Genomic DNA, 23477 nt, shown 5'->3' on the forward strand with positions numbered 1-23477 from the left:
TTAAATAAAAGATGACTCCCAGCATAGCGCAGAAAAAAAATAAAAGATGACTCCCAGCATAGCGCAGTCAAAAAGCTAGTATATCGTTACGCCACCTCAGTCGAAACGTCAAAGCCTAAAAAAGGTGAAAACAACCCCTAAACTAGCTGCGACAGGTGAGGGAGGAGGAGAGAAGAGGCAGGTTGCAACTGCCAAACAGAAAGCTCTTCTTTTTCTCTATGATCTGTTCTCTCTCTTCAACCTATCTTCGAGGTTATCTTCACTAGGTTTCTTTTCTTCTTCAATTCCGCGATTTACTCTCTTTTTTGCCCTTTATCTTGATCGGTTGTGTAATTTAGGGTTCAGGGCTTAGGTTATGATTTTCTCTTATCGTCAATCTTTCGTCTTTGCTAGCTGTTAGCTAAACTCATTAGTTTGTTTATTGAAATATAGCATTATTTGTTCATTTTGTCGAATTTCTGTGATCTGGGGTTTTTTTAGTTGATGAAATGTTAGCTCTTTTTTTTTAACTGATTAGAGCTTTCAAGCTTAAATACTTTAAGTTTCTAAAGATCCCTGTATGTTAACAATGAATAATAATTATAATTATAATTATTTTAGACCTCTGTTTAACGGTCATTTCTAATTTATAAAAGTGACTAAATGCATGTAAAACGGGAAAAACTGGATATCTGGGAAAGATGGCTGTTTCAAGTTGGCCTAGGAATTTACCATTCCAGCTTCAGCATTTAGTTTAAGTACGTTATGATGATAGCTTTTTTTTCTTTTATTTGTAATGACTATAGCAATTGCATTTTCAGTTTTAGACATCCCTTTTTGCACTCTTAATCTGCACATCAGGAGATCCCTTCAACTAATAAGAGCCGTATACCTACAATATAAAATAACTGGTTATTTTGCTTGAATTTTGTGGATTTAGGCAGAAATGTATCCAAAGCTCCCTATATTCAATTGTGTGTGCATGTGCTGAGGAAATATCTTTATATTGAAAAAAGAACTCTATTGCTAAACATTATTATTTGCGATTACTTTGGATATTTTGAAATTTGAGATTCGCTTTTTTTCTTTTCAGCAATTGAAGCATCTGATTTTCCTGTGTTTTTGGTATCTGTGTAGACTTGCTTCTGCTACTTTCGTGGAAAGCTAGCAGCTGTGGGCATATTGAGGGGGCATTCCCTTTCTGCACAAAACTTAATAGTGGATGACGCGTACTGTGCTTTGTACTGAAATTTGTTGGACGCCGGGTACTGCCATTTTGTGCTGAACTTAATTCAAACTATCAAACCACCAGCTTGTTATTTTGTTGCTTCATTCTTTCTGTTCGTAAATCTTGCTTTTGCACTTGTCTACTATTCGCTTCATTTTTCAGGTTTTGTGATTAATGGTTCTCGAGGCAGTTGTTTGCCATCTTTTAGGCTGTGAAAGATGGCACGCTAACTACATCAAACACTGCCAATTGCTTATAAAATTAGTTTCAGATAACTTGGTCCCTTTCCTTTCCCTGAGATCCATTTCTGCATCGCACAAACCCTATAAATACATCATGGAACACAATCAGAAGGTGAAGCCTCGGAAGCGTTCATGCTTGGAAAACCGTTTGGCAATCAGCGCAAGGTGCATTTGTACGGTTTGTGATCACCAACACAAGAATGCCGAAACCTGGTCCTTGATGACATGCCTTCAACCACGAAACAAAATGAGGTTCATTAGCTTGACATATAAATAGACCTGAGAAAAACAAAGATCAATGCTTAGTAACCAATCTATTAGATAATAGTAAAATACGGGAACATGTATCTGGCAATTAGCATTAAATCCATGGTATCATTGATTTCATTTTTGAATTATGACTTTTATTTTAGATTATAATGTGAAAGTTATTTTTATAAATATGACAAAAATAAGTTAAAAAGACTAAGCTTAAAACATGTTCTATAAAAAAACAACTTTTTTAAAAAATATATATAATATAGATTATAATCCATAAATTAAAAGTTAAGAATCTCAATTCTTGACTCAATTTTATAATTCTTTATTATTTAAATCGAAAGTTGTTTATAACTCAACATACTTGTAACTTTTATTTGCGTCAAAAGTTAGACAAGTCAAAAGTTACAAAACAACAAACATACAAACATACAAACAGAAGGAGAGAATTTCTGCAGGCTCCTCTCTGGATTATATTCGGTTATTATATCATCCATCCTAGGCGTTTGAAATGCTTAGCAGGCGTCGCTTACACAGATTCACATCAGCGTGTCCTACTCTTAGATCACACGGAATTCTGTTATAAATTAAGGGTTTAAACTGAGTTATGGATCCTGTAACTTATCTGCTTGCAGTTCTGATCTGTCAATTTCAACATACAACGGAGATCCCCAAATATCCAAAAATTGGTTTTATTTGCTGAGCGGCACATTTCATCTTCAGCAGCGGGAATAAAGAATCACTATCAACTAATTGTTGCTCCACAAACAATACAACAGGATAAACCTCGTTTCTAATTCTCAGAAGTTCTTTAGTATTTTCTCACTCGAGACTCCATCTGACACAAGAATTGACGTTATTTCCTGCAAAGTGCAATCAACATTAATGTTACTCGTATAAAAGTAGACAACAATGACAGTAAGTGGGATTACTATTCATTCACCAGATTAACAAACCACTAGACAACATCAAATCATGCACATCAACAGCATTATCTATGTCATTCGAATCATTGTGGCATGGATATCTCCGCAACAGAACAGTTTGCGTGGAATAATACTAGTAAAATCTTCCTGTTCAACCCCAACAATTACAAGTTTTGCAAGAGTAGTATTCCAGTGGCAATTATCCAAGGCATCATCAACCAATAGCAATTTGTGCAAATTGATATGACCCATCTCTTACTATTGTAACTGAGTAATTTTCAAAAAATAAATTACGCAGCTCCCTGATGTAGCTGCTATCCTACTAGACCAAGCTGGGCCTGCAAATTATCACTCATCCTTCAACAGCTATGACTACATTCATCAACAATGTTTTTGCTGCCTTCAAAACGTGTTATATTAGTAACCTTCCTCTTTCAGTTCATAACTACAGCTGCTTTCTGGCCATTGCACTCAATCAATTTCCTCACCATGAACAACTGTTTTACTCTACAACACAGCCAAGCCAGTAGCTAAAATGTTGCAAAATGTTGTCCAAATGATTGCTGTTTTTTGCAGCTGCTCTCTAGCAGAAGGGACCCACTACTCTTAAGTAAATGTCAACTTGTTAAGGGGAAGACCCCAAAGCCTTTGTATGAGGAATGGAGAACTACTACTTATCAAACTTGAAAGTGTGTTTCTTGCGAGGTGGTTCTCAGGTTGGAGAGAGAGTCTCCCCACAAAGAAATCAAGCTCCTAAAAATAAAAACCATCATATTTACTTATTAAGATCTACACTTAAGTTTTCTTTTCCTCACAGTCTCAACAATTTATGATGCATGTAATTAGTTAGCTAGGGACATCAATTGTTTCAAGTGTCAAGTGTGAATGCTTCGGAAGAAAGAAGGGGTTGGAGAAAGAGGATGAGATGCAGGGTTGCATTGTTAATAGTATGAGATATCCTATCAAGAAATAAACGCAAAAGAAGTTTCAGTATGTTCTGGCATATATTGAAGATTTTTTCCATAAATTCATATCATCTGCATTAATTTTTCAAGATTTGAGCAAGTGAGAAAAAATCCATGCCAATGCAATTGCAAAGGATGCACTTAATAATCAAGACAACTATCCTAATTTATTATTTGTAAATTATGCCAAATGTCAGATCAAGAAATAAACGCAAAAGAAGTTTCAGTATGTTCTGGCATATATTGAAGATTTTTTCCATGAATTCATATCATCTGCATTAATTTTTCAAGATTTGAGCAAGTGAGAAAAAATCCATGCCAATGCAATTGCAAAGGATGCACTTAATAATCAAGACAACTATCCTAATTTATTATTTGTAAATTATGCCAATTGTCAGATCATGAGTAACATGGCAAATAAATGAACAACTCGTTTGTAGGAATTACAAATGCAGGAAGAATATGTGCTCAGAAAGATTATGTGAAAACATAACTGTTGACAAATAAATGAAGTAACAAACCTCAGTCATCTGTTTCTGCCCACAGAGAACAGCACCAGTGCCTGTAGGGCTATAAATTTGCTTGGCCTTCGCAAAAGCAGCCTGAAAAAAACAATGTTATGAAGAGATGTTAATTTAGGGTTTTTACACATATAAAACCTTAGATAGCATGTATGCACGCTCTACCTGTACATAGCCAGTTTCACCGGTCCACCTACCATCTGGTTGTGATAGAACTGGCACAATTTTAACACCAGAAGATTCCCAATCTTTAAACCTATCCTATAAGAGGAAGCACCAGGTTCAAAACCAACCAGACAAGAATGGTAATTCAATGGTAGTATATACCATAAAGTAATAAGATGCAAGCAAACCTGGTAAGCCATTCTCTTAATGTTTCTAGCCCCATAATACAGCCTCACATCAGATCTTTTATCGGCACTAAACCCAGACTCTATAAGAGATCGAATTGGACTGCAGGAGAAAACGGATAGAAAATAGTTCAAATCAGGAAACAAATGCACAATTTAAATGCATATATAAAGTGCACAGAAATCAATGGCAATAACCAGGATCATTTTCTAAAGCGAGGCTGCTAAATACCAAACAACATACATCTAATGGTGGCTAAATGGCATACTCTCTAGTTCAGGTTTACTATAAGCAAGGTTCCAGTAACTTTTTTTTTTAATAGTAAATCATATCAAAATGCAATATGTTATATTCATTAGCGTGCAAGTGGCAGGTTCTAATTGCATCATCTGGTCTGTTAATCGAAGGGAACGCAAAAATGTTCAAGAACCGGAATAGGACTCGTGCCCATGCTGCATTTTCTCAACGGGTTGTTATTAAACATAAGAGTTTCTGATAAATTCTAGCAGAAATGAGTAAATAGCATACCAAACTAGCAAGAGTCAGATGTTCATTTATCAAGTGACCATTAAATCGCACCTGATGCCAGATCCAGTGGCGAAAATCAGAACCGTAGGATAATTCTCTGCAGGCTCAATTTGATCAATCTCGAAACCTCTCCCGTTAGCTTGGCTCAATTCCACCACGTCTCCTTTTTTAAGTCCGCACAACAGCTCCGCCGTCGATCCCGCTACGCTCTTCACCAGAAATTCAAACGCACCTTTTTCCGCTGCGTAAGACGGCGGTGAGGCGATGGCCAGGAACGAAGGTTTCTCCACGTCGGGGACGCGCAGCTGTAAGTATTGTCCAGCACGTGTGTGAGAAGCTGCGAGGTCCGGATAGTCAGACACGTCGATGCTCACGTGGAAGAGTGACTCGGCTGCTGGTTCGATCTCGGACAGAGGCGCTTGTGTCCAGATCGTTGTGTCTTGCCGTACTGCAGCGGCAACCGTGGCTAGACGCCGCCTGTGGTGGTGCCTGAGGTGTTTGGTTAGGTGGTTTGGAGCTAGGCGGCGTAGGATAGACATGGAAATTAGGGGAGGACTATGGTGCGCATGGAGGAGAGGCGGTGATAAAGAGAGAAGAGTAGAGGGAGAGAGTTTAACTGACATGGTTTGATTTTTTAGTTGACGGAGGTATATGAGAGAAGCGGTATTCTGGATCTCTACAGGTCGGCGGCTCTAAAGGTGGGCAGAGGTGGCGTATGATAAAATGCGCAGTGGATGAGTTGTTTTGAGTGAATGCCACGTGGCATGTCCTCCAGTGATCATGTAAATAGGTAGGATAAGTAGCGGGCCCGTGAACTTGTTATCTATTTTTACTGCAGTACAGTTTCTGAAAGGGGGAGTATCAATTTAGTCCCTGAAGGAATACCCTATTATCAATTGAGTCCAAACCCTTTTAACTTATCGAGTTTGTCTGTTATCAATGGAGTCCAAAGCGTTTTAACTTTATCAATATTGCTTAAATAGAATCAATAATAGGCAATCCCATCCCTCCACCCATCCACGGTCAGTGACGGTGTAGATTAAAGATTTTGTCGAATTTGCAATTGCTTGGTAACTGTTTTTATTTAAAACATCAAGATACGCTCCAATCTATTTGAAATACAATAGTAGTGGCCATTCACAGTTCATTCCCATTCGTTTCATTAATTTATATAAAAGTTGACAGATGAAAGTAAAGTGGAGGAAAAAATTATTCGTGATTTTACGCTAAGATTATCATTTATACTAAATTATGAATCTTACACCTGGTGGGGAAGCACTCAACGAACACCTGGATATTGGATCAAATATTTCAACTCTCTCTAATAATTGATAGATGGAGAAGTTACATTTTCTAACATCGACTATAGTCAAACAAAATTGATAAATCAAAAGATTTAAGATTTAATTAATAATAGTATAACATGTTCAGAATTTTTTTAAGTAATGTCTAGAGTATTTTTTGACCTTTTGTTTTTCAAAACATTGGAAAATAACTAAATTATTTAAAAAAAATATTTAACAGATATTTATGGACTTTTTTTGTACTTTCATCATGGTTGTGTTTATTATAATCAAGTTGATAATTGGGCAATTTAATCTATTAATAAATATAAATATTTTAAAAAAATTGAATAGCGTGTGATGAATGCTTACACGCAATGCATGGGAAGATATTCAATGACTACACAGTGATTTTCACAACAATATTTGAATTGTTTCGGTCGCCCTTCTATTTTGCATGGCTTAGCGACCATGATTTAGCATTGATAGTTTTTTTTTCCTTTAGTTTTTCTTTCCTTCTTGATTTTTATATTTTGCTTTATAAATTTTTAAAATAATTATTTAATTTATTTTTCTTTCAAATTTGATCCGTAGTTTTTGGATTACTATTTATTTTATTTAAAATAATTTTTAAAATTAATTTTTTTGATTTCATCATTCTTTAGTTTTTTTATCTGTTAAATTTGATTTTTATTTTTTTAATTATTATTTGTTTTATTTGAGATTGTTTTTAGAATTGATTTTTTTTTTATTTCATAATTCTTCAACCTTTATTCCTATAAAATTTAAACCCCGTTCTCTTGGTTTTTATTTTTTTATTTTAAATTTTCTTAAATAATATTTTTATTTCATCATTAAAAATTAAATTAATTAAAAATTGAGTTTCCTAATTCAACTTAAATATAGGATTTAATAGGTTTAGTTTAAAAAATTAACTCAGATCTAGAAGATTTACCTAGATTTGGTTTTTTTTCTTCTTCAAACTAATCTTTTGTTTTTTATTTTATTTTTTAATATTTATTTATTTCTGAAATTATTTTTTTTATTTTTTTAAATTCAAAATTTAACCTTATTGTTATTGAAATGGCGTAACTAGTTTGTTTCTAACTTGTAAGGTCGGACAAATCATATCAATTTTTTTAAAAACATTAACACATGTGATAGTGGACTAATTTTATCTAAGATATTCACAAAGTTTTTTTATTTTTATTTTAATTATTTTATCATACAAGGGAAAAATAACGACACTCAATTTTTTTTTGGCTGATGATTTTACATGCTGCGAAGCACAAACATCGAGCCTAGTATATACAGATAGCTTACAGCTCAAACTTCATTGAGTCACGTGTCAAAAGCTCCAAGCTCTTTTACCGTCCCGTGACTCCCATCTCTGTTCTCATCTTACCACGCTTACAAAGCCATACGATCAAAATTCCCATCGCGTTCTAGGAAAGGAAGGAAAGAAGAGTTAATAGGAGTAGCAGGTAATCTCATATCAGGTTTGCTCCAATTCATTTAATTTCCGCTTGGATTTATCTGACTTGTTTATTTTATTTCTTGTTTCGAGAAACTTATTCCTTTTATAGGATTAAAAAAAAAAAAGATTTTTTGAAAATTTATGGTTTATAGCTTCTTATTTTTAAAATCAGTAGCTACTATAGTATCAAAGACACAATAAATAACTCCCCTTCCATTCTTCACGTGTTGCAAAATTCTTAAACAAGGACTCTCCACTCTCCACTTATGAATGGAACAAAAACCCGCACAACCATATTTATTTTTTCTGCTAAAAAAACGCTTTTAAATTTTTTTAATTTATTTTACTTTAAATTATTTTTTTATATATAGTTTTTTATTGAAATAAAAAACATTATTTTAATACATTTACCACTAAAACACATTTCAAAAAACAAAACGACCACTACCACCGTAATACCTAAAACAAAACCCGGTCGAAATATGTCTTTCAAGGGATAACTGATATTTGATGTCCTGATGATAAACGCAAAAAATATACAGGTTCAGCCCCCTCTGTTAACCCCTTATTTAAGCAACATGAAAAAAAAGGGTTTGGCTGGACAGGTCTCAGTTCTCTTCCTCTTCCACACTCTACAATAGAATTAAAACATAAATTGCAAATCCTAACACATTTGATCTCAAAAAATGAACACCCTGCTGCTGGCATCACCAGCACCACCTTAATTATTGATTTTCGCAAAAATCAGTTTATGAGAATAAAAGGAGAAAAAAGATGGTCTGTTTAAGAAGCAGCAGATTCCTTGGAAATCTTCTCAGCCTTGGCAATAACCTCCTCAATACCACCAACCATGTAAAATGACTGCTCTGGAAGGTCATCGTATTTCCCATCCAGCACTCCCTGACAAAACAAAAACAGAATTGCCACCACATTAAATTTATGATTATTAAAGTTGCACCATCCATCCAGACAGCGATTGTCAAACTAGATAGCAAATGCAATATAAATATCTAGCGGGCAGAGCCAAGTTGTGAGTTCATGTAGCCACATGTCAAAGGATATAGTGAGGGAGAAAGGACCAAGGAGAAGGAAAAGCACCTGGAAGCTTTGTACACTCTCCTTCAACTCGACATACTTTCCAGGAGCACCAGTGAAAACTTCTGCAACATGGAAGGGCTGGCTCAAGAACCTCTGAATTTTACGAGCACGGGCAACCGTCAGCTTATCATCTTCACTGAGCTCATCCATTCCCAAAATAGCAATGATATCTTGCAAATTCTTATAGTTTTGAAGAACCTTCTGCACACCACGAGCAGTGTTGTAGTGTTCCTCACCCAAAATATGAGGTGAAAGCATACGAGATGTAGAATCAAGGGGATCCACAGCAGGATAAATACCAAGCTCAGAAATCTGTCCAGTAAGAGTGACAATATAACAATCATCATATCATATCAGTAACATAATTGCTGTGATTACTAGCCCACTTCAAATAATTATAATCACACCTGTCTTGACAGCACAGTTGTGGCATCCAAGTGAGCAAAAGTTGTGGCAGGAGCAGGATCCGTCAAATCATCAGCAGGCACATAAATAGCTTGAACAGAAGTAATGGAACCTTTCTTGGTTGTTGTAATTCTTTCTTGTAGACCTCCAAGATCTGTAGCCAAGGTTGGCTGATAACCAACAGCAGATGGGATTCGTCCAAGCAAGGCAGACACCTCTGAGTTAGCCTGCAGAACAAAGAAGAGCAAAATGACAGAGTTTGTAACTCAGTAACAGGGAGTGACAAGTTAAGTTGTATCCAGAAATCCATTGGCATCCAATTTTACCTGGGTAAAGCGGAAAATGTTGTCAATGAATAGAAGCACATCTTGCCCTTCAGCATCACGGAAGTGCTCAGCCACAGTAAGTCCAGTGAGACCAACACGAGCACGAGCACCAGGAGGCTCATTCATTTGACCATACACAAGAGCACATTTGCTCTCAGCCTGGTATAACAGAAGACAAAGTAAAACAGTTTCAGTAAATATTAACTTGAAAAATAAAATATAAAAAAACATGAATGTTCAATAGCACTAACCTGCTGATCTCCTAGCTTAATGACACCACTTTCAATCATTTCTCTGTACAAGTCATTTCCCTCACGGGTACGTTCACCAACACCAGCAAAGACAGAGAAACCACCTGATCCCAGAAAACAAGAAATATTCAGCAAAGTGTGAAAAGAACAAATGTAAACACAAAACTTTGTATACTGTAAGAACTAAACAAACCATGAGCTTTTGCAACATTGTTGATAAGTTCCATAATAAGCACAGTTTTTCCCACGCCAGCACCGCCAAACAGTCCAATCTTCCCTCCTCTTTGGTATGGTGCAAGGAGATCAACAACCTATGAGGAATAAGAGAACATAAATTCCAAATGCTAGGATCAAGTTTTAACAGCATCAAAGTAAATGAAGCATGGTGACAAAATCCATCCTGTTTTTAACATGGACAAAAAAATTACAGCCTTGGCATCAACTACAATTCTATAGAAGACTATACGTGTCAGATACCTTGATACCAGTTACAAGGATCTGTTGCTCAGTTGCTTGCTCAACAAAAGCTGGAGCCTCCCTATGAATAGGCAAGTAGTGCTCCGTCTCTGACAGGGATTAAAACTAGTTGTTAAAAAATCTCACATCATAATAGTATTCTATACTGATCAAATGATTAGGGTTTGTTTATCTCTTACTGAGGTCTCCCTTCTCATCAATGGCTTCTCCAATGACATTGATGATGCGACCAAGAGTGGCCCTGCCCACAGGCACCTATTGAGGATATGCCAAATGAAGAAATCAGCTTCAAAGATACCCAACTTTTGACAGAGACAAAGCACAAGGAAGAGTATGAAATTCAGAAAAAGTCATATCAAAACCTAAAGGTATTGTACCAACAAAACCAGAGCAGTCAACGACAGAAAAAAATTACAAAGGACACAACAATGCATAAGGATAGATACATAAGATGTAATCCTTCCAATGTCAGCAATCCCATCTCAAATAAAACCTTGATCCTCACAACCCAAAAACAATTAAACAGTTACATAAAATCCAGAAACATGCAAATCCACAGTTGATTCTACTAAAGTAAATCTCTCTGTTTTTTTTTGGTTTCCAGTAAAAAAATCATTAAAAAAATCCTTTCAGCTTTTCACATATTCCTGAGCTAAAAATTGATCCACATTAAACAAAAAAAATATCACGGATCTCAATTGCGAGTGTTTTCTTCTTCCCCAGACCCCGAACTTTCAATTGATTTGCTTCCGAAATTCTAGCAACCAGACACTAAGATATACTATCAAAACAAATATTTATCATCAAACAAATCATCACATACTCCAAATAGCAAATCAGTACAATAACAAAAAGTTCCAAAATTTCTCATCAGATACCATCAAATTTAAAATCAAACATAATATAAAAAAACAAATTTAAGAAATTTGCTTACAGTAATTGGAGATCCAGTGTTAAGAACAGGTTGGCCTCTGACCAAACCTTCAGTACCATCCATAGCAATAGTCCTAACAACACTCTCTCCCAAATGCTGGGCCACTTCAAGAACCAACCGGATTGAGTGACCCTGAACCTCCAAAGCGGTCAAAATCGGAGGCAAACCCTCATCAAATTTCACATCCACAACGGCTCCAATAACCTGACACACATGCCCGATCGAACCTTTCCCAGTAAACTCGTCTATGACCTTCCCCTTCTTACCCTCCGACAGGACAGAAGGCGGTTGTGATGGAGGCGATGCGGCGGCTGCAGAGGTCGCGTACTCAGCCGCGCGGTTTAGGAGGTAACCGTAAGGAGACGCGCGGCGCGTGGAAGATGCAGAGACCTTAGGATTGGTACTTGATAAAGTAGATTTAGAGATAGATCGGCGAGAAGACGATCGGAGAAGAGATGATAAAAGTCTGCGTGAAGCCATTTGGTTAGGGCTTCAGAGAAAGCCAGATGAAATGCTAGGGTATGTGAGAGAGTGTGAGCTCACACACTCTTAAGTCCCAGATAATAGTAGACGTGATTCACTGCTTTACTGCTACTTACACGGGGCCGGCTGGTTCGGAGGGTGTGGTTGTGATTGTAGTTTAAATATTTTTTTATATTAAAATATATATATATGAATAATTTTTTTTTATTTTTTAAAAATTATTTTTGATATTAATATATTAAAATAATTTAAAAATATTAAAATATATTAATTTAAATTTAATTAAAAAATTAAATTATTTTAAAAATATTTTTAAAACGAAAAAAAAACAGCATTTACCTGACTCATCCTTGTATGGGAATATTCGATTTTGCTCCCTTTTTTTTGGGTGAAATTATGGTGCTGCTAAGGGTGACACGTAGAATTAAACGACTGCGCTCTCATTGTTACGGGGTGAAACGATGGCGTATGGCAGATAGACGTCTTCCTTGGCCAAAGGAGCCGGTGATACGAATTTGTTGATAATTTGAAGGAATGCACGGGGCGAGAAGAGGAGGTCAAGGAAATTCGATGAAGGCTCCAGACGGCGTCGTGTTTGGCTAGATAAAGTTTTTCCTTTCCTGCTTCATTTTTGGTGTTTGTTAGGAAATTGAGAAAATGTGTGGAGTTAATACTAACAATAATAATACGGTCTATTAAAAGGTTCCCTTTTTCCTTTTTCATCAGCCGATGGTCAGGTTTCGTTTTGATGGTGTATTGACTCGAATTTTATGGATACATGGAAAGACCATTGTAACCTTGATCGGTAATTACAATAAACTAGGGAAACAACAAGTCAACATTGTTTAGACTAAATTGCCCTTATTATGAGCGAGAGGGGAAATGTTGTTTTTGGTGATTCGTTTTTTATTTTTCATTTTACTATGAGAAATTCTTTTTTGAAATGATCAGGCCAGAAAAATATATAAGAAAAGGTAGCTGTATATGGAGGGTGGGGATCTATTATGCATAGGCATGTTTGGGACTGAGGTTGTATTTTTTTTTTATATATATATATATATAGATAATTTGGATTATTTTTAAATATTAACACTTCAAAATTCTTGAAATCTTGATTATGAAAAAAATTATAATTTATAATTTTTAAAAAAATTATTTTTCTAAATTATAACTGTAAAAATTACCATTACAGACGCTTAGCCTTACACCAAATCCAAAAGCACAGGCCATAACTACTCATGTTATATAAAACGTGTCAATAATGATGTGCACATTCTGACATTTGATACAAATGCAATTAAACTCGACGAGGTTGATAAAAATAATAATCGAACAGTTCGATGTGTATGTTTCAGCCAATTGCCAAAGTACTCTTTGGCTTTTTTAATCATGCCTAAAGTATTTTTTTTATTTTTAAAATGATTATCTCTCTAATTTACCTGTATTGGTTAATTTTTGCTGTGTGAACAGGCATTCGACTTCAGGCAACAGTTTGCTTTGAAATCTCAGTGATATTCAAATCCATGGACAACAACTTGTCTCATCACTTGTTTCGTCACCCCAGCTCTATGTTCCATGCGAGTCAATGTCAGTTTCTTTCACTCGACTGATGGCTTTAGCTGCCTGAAAAATTAAATTAAAAGCTTTATTCAACTGGTTTTTCTTATCAGAAAAGCAACTTGTAAATGATCTTGTTGAAAAAAGAGATGCATCCATATAAAATATGGGACCAAGGGTATCTAGCCTCATGGCCTATCTCCAACTTCTTACAACTGAAATTTTGAAGTGTCTGCCCATATGCAGCAACATCTCGAGAAAGCTAAGGATATATAGTTCATATAAGCTGCAAATCAAGGAACCCTAATCTAGGCTAGAAAAAAAGAAACCAGGGCATAATACTCAACTTCATTTTTTATATACTACTAGTACGTTTACAGTCACTTCTATGTAGTCAAGGTAGGATAAAAGAATTTACCTCTCGATCCCAATCTGTACATGCATTTACAGAAACAAGCGCTACAACTTGCATAACGAGGCCACATATGATCCCCATCCAAAGCCCCTGATAATATATAACAAAACAAAAGTACGAACAAAAAAGAAATTTGAGTAAGAAAACATGCTTATTTCACTTTCCCAGAGGGAGAGAGAGCAAAAGATCAGAGATGGGGATCTACCATGCCTCCAATATGGAAGATGAAAGCAAGGAGAACAGCTGAAGGAATTGCCACAACATAGTAAGCTCCAAGGTTGATAAATGCACACAGATTTTGCCACCCACATCCTCTTGCAGCTCCTAAACAAATGAACTGGCTAATAATGACCACAAATTCGAAAAGTATACATACTTGACAATGAATTAGTCTTAAAGGTTGCATATATATTGTGAGCTACAAAGAAAAAGAAAAATGAATGATAAGTTCATTTAAGGCGCTTGTCATAATAAATTCGGACCTGAAAGCACGCATTGGAATCCATCCAAAAAGTCAGATAGTGCTAGCAGTGGCATCATATTAGCAACATATGTTATCACTTCTTCTTCATTGCTGTAGAGATTTCCCCATACTTGGCGTACCAAAATTGTAGTAATTCCAACCGCTGCACCCTCTGACAGGGCGATGATGATCATAACACAGATAGCCAAACGTGCACCTTGTGGGCGCCCAGCCCCCAGTTCATTTGATACTCTTGTACTAGAATTGCGAGAGGCCGAGGACCATCAAACCAATATCGTCAAAATTCAAAATGGATTTTGATCTTTTTCAGAAGTGAGGAGTGCTTCCATCTCATTGAAAGCAGGGGAACTTGATAGAAAGTTATAACATTACAAAAATATAAGATGGAAACTGACCTTATGGTTCCACCAAGGCCTACAGAGATCATATAGACCATCCAGCATGTGTTAAGGCTGTGGTAATTGAACAACGAAAAACAAAGATGTGTTTATTAAATGTTTATGCAGCTGATTATAATATGAACTCGAGAATTTGACAAAAGAAGTACCTTATTGATAGCACAGATGCCTCTAGTTTGGGATTTGGGAGAAGACCAGATAACAGAACCACCATCTCAAATGACCAATACTCCAAGCTATATAAAACATTTATATAAGCAAGAAAATGAATAAAAAAACCATAGAATTGACAAACCCTTTTAATTCAAGTACTTAAACGTGAACTTGCCATATCATGATTGCTGAAGGAACTGCAAGCTTTACAAAGCTGAAAATATCATGCAAAGCTTCTTTTGAAAAGCCGGTCCAGGTTTTCGTGCAAGTAGGCGAGTACTCTACGTATATTGCTAGCAGAAATACATTAATCCAATTCGAAATAGTAATCGCCAAGGCAGCACCTTTACTTCCGAGTCCAGATTTAAAAACAAGACCCCAGCACACAAGAATGTGCAGCAAAGATGTGGCCCCGGAGCTTAGCATCATAGGGAAAACATTATTTTGGGTTTGTAACAATCTGTTAAGGCATTGAAGCAGCCCGTAAGCGAAAAGGCTTGGAATCATCCAGCGGTTAAATGTCCCTGCTCCTGCTGAAATCTCAGCGTCTTGGCCTAAAGATAAGAGAAGGGTGCCAGTGTAAAACCAAATGATTGCTAGAGGGATGCTTACTGTTAGGAGTGTTAGCATTGCTCTCTGTGTGTGAATACCAAGCATGTGGTATTGTTTGGCACCATAGGCTTGCCCGCACAGCGTCTCCAATGCACTTCCCATTCCTAGCTACAAAAATTAAAAGGTTTCAGATAGAAATTCCATGAAATAAATAACTAGCATAACAAGACCCACGGTGCCTTTCTCTAGTGGATTTGTAGGCATTAGCTTGATTTGGGAGCAAGCAGAACATCACGACGATCAGTTTTAAGGTCAGCTTGAAGAGACAAATTCTGTCATTACAGCGTGGAGTCCCTCTTTGGACTACTTTCTTACCTTGGGGCCAATGAGTATGTTCTGTAGCTCAACTCGGACCCAAACTCCACCTCTCCTCTTCTTCGTTTTTTTTTTTTAAAAAAAACACCCTTCTGGGTAGAGTAGCCTCGAGCCTCGTCGACACATCAACCATGAAATATACTACTTTTCTTCTACTACTCTCTCTACCAGCCTTCGAACTCATAATAGACAGCTTGCGCAATAGCACACAAGCCAGCGAGGCCAGAGGGAGATCGGTAGAAGGAAGTTTACTTGAAAAGATGAATTTCGTTTTTTTTACTACATATTATGGAATCAAGGCCCAACAATTTCTAAGGTGGAATTCAGGACCTTTCTAAGAGCCCACAAAGTGGCTCAGGCCCATTTCCTAGAGGAGCCTCATCATTATTATATTAGTGATTGGTGCAAACAGAACACTGTTCTAAGTTCCAACGCCATCTAGACGCCACTGAACAAGCACCACAGAAAATAAATTAACTAGGAAAATTCACCTACCAATACACTGAAACCAGTAACTGAAGCGAAGGAGCATGCCATGGAAGCACTTGAAAGAGCAAGCTCGCCAAGATGACCAACAAACATAATCGATATTACTTGTAAGCAATACTGCAGCAAACTCACTGCTATAAGAGGCCCTGCAAGCCACAGTTGCTTCTTTGCTTCGCCAATAAAATCCTCTCCGCAAAAACAACCTTGTTGAGATACCTCCCCATCAACTCCATGGCTTCTTTCCTGGTTCAGTATCAGATGTGATTCAAGACTTGATTTTTCCGCTCCGGTATCCATCTTCCTTGGCATTTGTTAGTCAACGGAGAGTTACAGGAGAAACACCCGACACATTGATTATTGAATATATAATGTAATACAATAGCAAGGCAAATACATCAGCACCTGTGGCAAAAAAAGAAGAAGAAGCTGTTTATATAGATTGTTTTTTCAACATTAATTATTAATTCATGTGCAGAAATTTACGGAGTTAATAATAAAATCTTAATTCAAATATATTATTTAAAATATTGAAAAATAAATTTAAAAATATATAAAATTAAAGTGGAAATAAAAAAAAAATTCACTATTAAAGTTATTTCTTTATATGTTTTGTGAAATAAGATTCATTTATAATCAAATCAACTCCCCAACCAAGATAAAATAACAATTTTACATTAACTAAAAAATAAAATAATTAATTTGTTTTCTTTTTCAATTTCTTTTTCATTCACTTGATTTTTTTAGCATTAATGTTTTATAAGTTGAAATAAAGTTATTTTTTGACTTTTATTTTTTTTTCTTGAATTTTTTTTATGTTTTCTTTTTATTTTCTCTCTTTCTCTCTCACTTTTTCCTTTTCTTCTTCTTTTTCTTATTTTGCTTCTGTCCAATTGACAACATATAAAAAGAAAGAAATGTTGATTTGTTTTATTTTTTATGGCAAATAACCATTTTATCTTTAATTAGTCATTTTGTTTCTTTTTGATGGTTTTTTTTATTAGTTCTACCAAAATCCGTTCATCATGGAATTTTAATCATATTTTATTCAATATATTTTAAGGTTTCTCGTAAAATTTCAGCTTAATCTAATGATTAAATTGAAAATTACGTTCAATAACATAAAACTAGTTAAATTATAATCTTTTATCAGATTTCTGAATTTTTCTAAAAATCCTGAAATTTTAACTCAAGTTAAAACATCATATTAGAAGGCTCCATGTAAATTTTTAAAATTTTCTGACAACTCCATTACTCAATTAAGAATTATAAATTTATTTTTTATATAAAACTAATCAATTTATAATTTTTTATCCAAAAAATTTATAGATATCTTTAGCATGCTCATATTAATATAAATCATAATAAAATATGATAATAGATCTCTTATTATTTTAATCCATCAATGTATGACAAAGTCATCTACTGCACATAAGCCTTCAATAGTAAATCTATTGCACCTAAACCTTCACCAATATTTTAATATATTGATGAATTTTGACCTAAATAATAGCACACCCAAACCTTCAACATGCCCCGCCCTCGACCATGATAATGTTCATGGGCTCCGTCTTTGTACGAGAGGGAGAACGCAATTTTTGATGCGCGGAAGAATTACTCCTTGAAATCTCCCACCTGCAGAGTTTCACTTTGACGAGTTATGTTAGACCTGGTGTATAAATTGAATTGACTGTCGAGAAATCTTAGTGCAATCAAAGCTTAAGAAATCTACCTTTCTTTAGTGTTGTGACATTGAAAAAAAAATGTATGATCAATATCAATCAATCATTAAAAGAAAAGGAATTTAAATATTGATGAAGCTTTGGGGATTTTTATTCATGTTTTAAAGTTTGGGGGAAAATATATGAAACTTTGAGAAAAGGAATTAAAAGTAAAATAAATAAAATATTCATACAGAACTTATACAGAACTTGTGTCTTGATATGAAATTTGATAATAAAAGAAGAAGAAGAAGAATACGATGAAGGAAAAAATAGGAAAAAAAAGTCATAAACATAAAAAACATATATTTCCTATATCATCAGTTATATAAAATAAATCACACAGTCACCGAAAGAAAGAGTATCGACAGGGGACAGATAACCTTCCCTTGCGGTCTCGTAAGCTGAGGACGGACGAGACAATCAATTAAAGGAAATATTCTAACCACCGTATCTTGGATGTTTCTTGCGGCAAAAACTCAAAGGTGACATTCCCAAAACGAGGAGAGAAAATAACAGTGGAGCACTTTGAGGTAAAGGATACAGCCATGCAGGAGAAGAAATACAAACAAATTTAGACTGTCACATTTATTCATTTTTAATAACTGTAAACTCAAATTAAATGATGCATTTAGAGGGAAATGCCTTGTCAAGATAAAATAATATATATATATATATATATATATATTCATTCACGAGGCTGCATCTAATCTTAATCTGTTACAGCCACCATATTTCATTAATTTGGAGGCATGGCTCATGGTTTTTGTTTCCTTCTTTCTTTAACCTCTTATTAGTCCCAGTAAAAAACATTATATTAATGATTAGTAAACCTCTTATTATAAAAACTGAGAGCAGAAAGCTCTAGAGAAACACTGTGTTAGACATCCAAATGATGGGTTGCCCACGTATGTCTTCAAGCATGATCTTAATGTTTTTCGTCTAAAGTGGTAATGTCATTTTAATTTTAAGGGGAAAAAAAAAACCCCCTAAAACCCGAAGACAAACCCATTTGAATAACGAAGCCCGGTGGAGCCTAATAGCATGATAAAGATATCGTCATTGGCCTGCCACACCTAGACGCCTCTCACTTTCTCTCTCTATTCTCTCCAGCTCTTGCCCTTTTCATATTCCAACAATCCGATACTTTGTGAACCAAGCAGAACTCGGTTCTATTGTAAGACAAGCCATAGAGACAGAGAGAAGAACATGGAAGAGAGTTTGCTACCAAGACAGGTTGACGAGAAACGGCAGGGTATTATTGGTCCCACTCCAACCCCAACATGGGGTGTATTCATTCAAGAAGTGAAAAGACTTGGTTACATAGCGGGACCAATGGTGGCTGTGATTCTAACACAGTACTCCTTGCAAGTAATATCCATGATGATGGTTGGTCACCTTGGTGAGCTTGCCCTCTCTAGTGCCGCCATGGCTCTCTCTCTTTGTGGTGTCACCGGTTTCAGTCTCATGGTATTCAATCCTTTTCTTTTCTTTGATTATTATTAATGATATACGCTGCTTGTGCTTGAGTTTGATTGCTGCCAGTCTCTGTCTGTTTCTTGTCTGATCGCAGTATTTTTATTTACAATACATGCCCATTTCACTGGTCTTAATTTTACAAACAGTACTGAAGGATCGAGGTGGTCAGTAAGTGCTTATGCTGCCTGCCTGCCTGCCTCCCTCTGTATTTTTGTACACGTCCTCCTCTCTTCTTTGTTCATCGCACTAAAATTTGTCTCATCCAGCGACTTTTATCAGGTTAGCTCAGTATCAATATTTTAGTTAAATGATTAAGCAATGGTTACACCTTACAATCATGAACTAGGTACGAAATAGCTTGTGTGACGAAATGGTTATCAATAGCGAGTTAATTGGTTAGTCAGAAATAACTAAGGAAATTGAGACAATGAGAGAAGCATGCTGTAGGAATTAATTTAGTGAGTCCCCACGACGTCCAAAATAAAAATAAAAATAAAAGATGAATTAGTTCTCCCATTTTGACGTCCAAAAGAAAAGGGAAAATAAAAGATGAATTAGTTCTCCCATTTTTTTTTCAAAAGAAGAGGAAAATCCAACCATGTGATAAGTACGAACTTTCGCAATGCGGGTAATATATGGTTAACAGTAACAAATCACATCTCTGCTGACAACGCGCAATTATATGTCATTTTCATGTTCTACATTTGACAAAATAGGAACTTATCACCCTAATGATCTTTGCAGTAGGGTTCTAAATTTTCCTTTGCTTATTGAATTGTTGCTGGTTTTCTTTTTAATTCATTGGCTATGATGATTACAAACGGTTGCTTTCAATGAATTTATGGAATAACGTAAGGAAGCAATTAGAAAATGGTAGGAGTCTACAACGTAAGCGATCAAGTCAGAATCAAGTTGCGGTTCCCTATTAGTTTTACTCTCTTTTATGACGGTAAAAACAAAACAAGAGTTCTGCCAGACCAACTTGGTTTTGCCTTCATTAATTTCATCTAGAGTGAGGCCCATATACATGACTTGCAGTCTTGCACGGTAAAGAATTAAGGTGGAACAACGACGCAGCAGCTTGGAATAGTGGAAGTGGCCTTACCACCTTACCATTACCTGATTATTAATATTAGAGTGATGTTTGCTAATTACTATTAAGAATAAAAAAGATAGCTATCATTGTTTTAAATCCGTAGAAACATGCGTGGAAGATGAAAACAAGAGCGATGGATAATTTGTGGAAAAAAGAAAGAAGACCTAACTAAAAGTCTCTGTTGTTTTTTAAAGCTGAATCGTGCTTCTAATTGACCATAACACGTAATTTGTACATGTTACTACACAGATGGGGATGGCAAGTGCATTGGAAACCCTATGCGGGCAGGCTTATGGAGCTAAGCAATATAAAAAACTTGGAACTCAAACTTATACAGCAATTTTCTGCCTAAACTTAGTCTGTATCCCTCTATCTGTCATATGGATCTACATGGGAAAGATACTCCATTTCACTGGTCAGGATCCTGCAATTTCGCATGAAGCCGGAAAATTTACAGTGTGGCTTGTTCCTGCACTCTTTGCTTATGCAACTCTTCAGCCACTTGTTAGATATTTTCAGACACAAAGTTTGATCATGCCCATGCTGATTAGCTCTTGTGCCACTCTTTGTTTCCATATACCTCTCTGCTGGGCCTTAGTATACAAGTCTGGGCTAAAAAATGTGGGATCTGCGGTAGCAATGGGTATTTCATATTGGTTGAATGTAATATTTCTTGGATTATATATAAAGTACTCTTCCGCCTGTGCAAAAACCCGTGTTCCAATTTCCAAGGAGTTATTCTACGGGGTCGGAGAGTTTTTCCGCTTCGCCATCCCATCTGCAGTAATGATCTGGTAATTTAGTTGTAGACTAGGTCGTTTGTTGTTTTAATTTTAAGACATTACAGTCTTCGATGTATGAGATTAAATTGATGCATGCAGCCTTGAGTGGTGGTCATTTGAGCTGCTTATCTTGCTCTCAGGGTTCTTACCAAATCCACAGCTTCAAACTTCAGTCCTATCTGTGTGGTATGTTCTCCTTCTCTATAATCTTCTTGACCCCAATCTGGTTTGGATCACTTGCAGCAAATCTGAAACATAATTGGAAAATTTATTTCTCAAATGGACTGAATTTATGTTGATTTATTGTCTACGTTTCTGCAGTCTCATGACTATCTCAACACTTTATGGGATACCATTTGGACTTGGTGCCGCAGCAAGGTCTTGCTACGAAGAGCTTTATATGCGCAAGATATATTATTTTTATAATACTGATGTATCATGCTGATATCTCCTATTTCTCTTTGTACAGCACTAGAGTCGCAAATGAACTAGGAGCTGGGAACCCACGAGCAGCGCGTTTAGCTGTCTATGCTGCGATGTTTCTTGCAGTTTCAGAGACAATTATGGTAACTTCAGCCCTTTTTGCCAGCAGGCGTGTTTTTGGCTATATTTTCAGCAATGAAAAGGAAGTAATTGATTATGTCACAACGATGGATCCTCTGGTTTGTCTGTCGGTTATAATGGACAGCTTACAAGGAGTACTTTCAGGTTAGACCTCTCCATCAACAAAGTATTTCTGTGCCACGGATAAATTTTTGCACTGTTTTATTGATTCGAATGTCCCTAATTTCAGGGGTTGCGAGAGGGTGTGGATGGCAGCATATAGGGGCTTATATAAATCTCGGAGCCTTCTATCTTTGTGGGATTCCAGTTGCTGCCTTGTTGGCTTTCTGGTTAAATTTAGGAGGCATGGGCCTTTGGATTGGAATTCAAATCGGTGCCTTCACTCAAACAATTTTACTCTCTATTGTCACGAGCTGCACAAATTGGGAAAAACAGGTGTGTTATTCAATCTTGTACGCTTGCATTGAATCTCCCCACTGTTTTTGATTAATCACAGGCAAAAGAATGCAAAGTGTGAAATGGCATTGTTTTTGACACGGTGCATAAATCTCTGCTCTTATTTATTTATATTCTTTCTTATGACGATTGCATCTACTCTGTCTTCTGCTTCTTTATATCATGCTCTGCTGGTAATACATTTGTTCTTGGTGGTTTTGTATTGCAGGCAAGAATGGCAAGGGAGAGGATTTTTGAAGGTCATGACAATGGATTAATATGATTCGAGAGATATGACCAGTGATCTAGTTTTGCTATGTATGAGAGATTGTAAAAGGGGAAAGTCTGATTAAGCTGATAAGGTTAGCAGTTCTTTTTCCATATTTTTTGTATTCCAAAGCTTCTTTTTTTGTGTGTATCATGCAGACCATGTGTCATATATTTGAGGATGAGTGAGACAATCCAAGACATCATGTTTTTTTTTTTTTAAATAATAATTATAATTTCAGGGAAAAGCACTCTTCTTCCGGTTCCTTTTCCCTGCTTGTTACCTAAAATGCAATGAATATTTCAGGCTTTTCCATGGATTTAGTAACAGAAAGTTAACATGGAGAAATGGAGAGGATGTACCTTTTAACATTAAACTCCCTTTCTCACTCAAAACTCTCCAATACGTATTGTTTTTTAATGTTTTTGTAATATATTGGACCTCCTCGAGGAACAAAATAAGTAAAGATGTTTTAAAAAAACAAGTGTAGCCACTGTAGCTAGTTTAGCTGGGTGAAGTTATTTATTTATTTATTATTTTGACCTAAAAATTACATTTTCAGCTCACAGATACAATATTGAAATAGAGAAGAGAAAAAAGAAAAAGAAAAAGGAGAGAGATCAGGATTGTTTTCCTCTGTAACTAATGACTCAGTAAGCATCCTAATACAATTTTTTTATTTTTTTTTTTGTTTAAGCCTTCCGTAAAACATCTCACTTCGTTTACGGATCCTTTGTCAAAATCCTGTCGACGTTCTGAGGAGGAGAAAATCTGATGTTGCTCATTTGTTCTTTGGGTAGTGTGTGTGTGTACATGTACATATATCGTATTTTAATCCTTTACGTTTTCACCGTAGAATACTTTGTACATGGAGCAAATTAGCTTTAAGACTCGAGGCAAATCTTCAAGGTATTATTTTGTGCAATTGCGTGAGACGAGATTGCTCTTAATGTTTGCCTAATTTCGTTTTTAAGTTTTAA

The 23477-nt window shown here is 35.8% G+C and overlaps 4 protein-coding genes and 1 long non-coding RNA gene across 8 annotated transcripts; 2 read left to right on the plus strand and 3 right to left on the minus strand.

Annotated features, from left to right (window-relative positions):
* The first annotated feature begins 38 nt into the window (after positions 1 to 38).
* LOC105135507 (uncharacterized) lies at positions 39 to 1482 on the plus strand. The gene is made up of 2 exons (XR_844185.1): positions 39 to 252; positions 1117 to 1482. It is a non-coding gene; the product is annotated as an uncharacterized LOC105135507 (long non-coding RNA).
* Positions 1483 to 2137: 655 nt separating this feature from the next.
* On the minus strand, positions 2138 to 5734 carry LOC105135508 (fruit protein pKIWI502-like). Its single transcript, XM_011040400.1, has 5 exons — positions 5050 to 5734; positions 4473 to 4572; positions 4285 to 4380; positions 4120 to 4200; positions 2138 to 2570 (listed from the first exon to the last, which is right to left on the minus strand). Exons 1-5 carry the CDS (start codon positions 5619 to 5621, stop codon positions 2508 to 2510), a joined length of 912 nt encoding a protein of 303 aa, XP_011038702.1. The 5' UTR covers positions 5622 to 5734; the 3' UTR covers positions 2138 to 2507.
* A 2505-nt stretch (positions 5735 to 8239) lies between these two features.
* Positions 8240 to 11819, minus strand: LOC105135509 (ATP synthase subunit beta, mitochondrial). The gene is made up of 9 exons (XM_011040401.1): positions 11250 to 11819; positions 10495 to 10570; positions 10316 to 10404; positions 10032 to 10149; positions 9839 to 9942; positions 9588 to 9746; positions 9264 to 9488; positions 8857 to 9168; positions 8240 to 8658 (listed from the first exon to the last, which is right to left on the minus strand). Exons 1-9 carry the CDS (start codon positions 11727 to 11729, stop codon positions 8542 to 8544), a joined length of 1680 nt encoding a protein of 559 aa, XP_011038703.1. The 5' UTR covers positions 11730 to 11819; the 3' UTR covers positions 8240 to 8541.
* A 1143-nt stretch (positions 11820 to 12962) lies between these two features.
* On the minus strand, positions 12963 to 16568 carry LOC105135510 (MATE efflux family protein 5-like). 3 transcript variants are annotated; one of them, XM_011040404.1, is made up of 8 exons: positions 16288 to 16568; positions 14915 to 15459; positions 14736 to 14822; positions 14584 to 14640; positions 14187 to 14425; positions 13910 to 14028; positions 13708 to 13794; positions 12963 to 13355 (listed from the first exon to the last, which is right to left on the minus strand). In XM_011040404.1, the coding sequence occupies exons 1-8, from the start codon at positions 16462 to 16464 to the stop codon at positions 13299 to 13301; spliced, it is 1368 nt and encodes a 455-aa protein (XP_011038706.1). In that variant the 5' UTR covers positions 16465 to 16568; the 3' UTR covers positions 12963 to 13298. The 3 variants fall into 3 exon arrangements, with proteins under 3 accessions (XP_011038706.1, XP_011038705.1, XP_011038707.1); XM_011040403.1 differs by having other exon boundaries at positions 16162 to 16568; XM_011040405.1 differs by lacking the exon at positions 16288 to 16568 and adding an exon at positions 15667 to 15928.
* Positions 16569 to 18935: 2367 nt separating this feature from the next.
* Positions 18936 to 22714, plus strand: LOC105135511 (MATE efflux family protein 9-like). Of its 2 annotated transcripts, none has more exons than XM_011040406.1 (7): positions 18936 to 19343; positions 20698 to 21242; positions 21330 to 21416; positions 21552 to 21608; positions 21700 to 21938; positions 22024 to 22229; positions 22459 to 22713. In XM_011040406.1, exons 1-7 carry the CDS (start codon positions 19083 to 19085, stop codon positions 22510 to 22512), a joined length of 1449 nt encoding a protein of 482 aa, XP_011038708.1. In that variant the 5' UTR covers positions 18936 to 19082; the 3' UTR covers positions 22513 to 22713. The 2 variants fall into 2 exon arrangements, with proteins under 2 accessions (XP_011038708.1, XP_011038709.1); XM_011040407.1 differs by lacking the exon at positions 18936 to 19343 and adding an exon at positions 19499 to 19631 and having other exon boundaries at positions 22459 to 22714.
* Positions 22715 to 23477: the final 763 nt, after the last annotated feature.

The sequence above is a fragment of the Populus euphratica genome, unplaced genomic scaffold, assembly GCF_000495115.2.
Source record: "Populus euphratica unplaced genomic scaffold, PopEup_1.0 scaffold123.1, whole genome shotgun sequence".
Taxonomy (NCBI): domain Eukaryota; kingdom Viridiplantae; phylum Streptophyta; class Magnoliopsida; order Malpighiales; family Salicaceae; genus Populus; species Populus euphratica.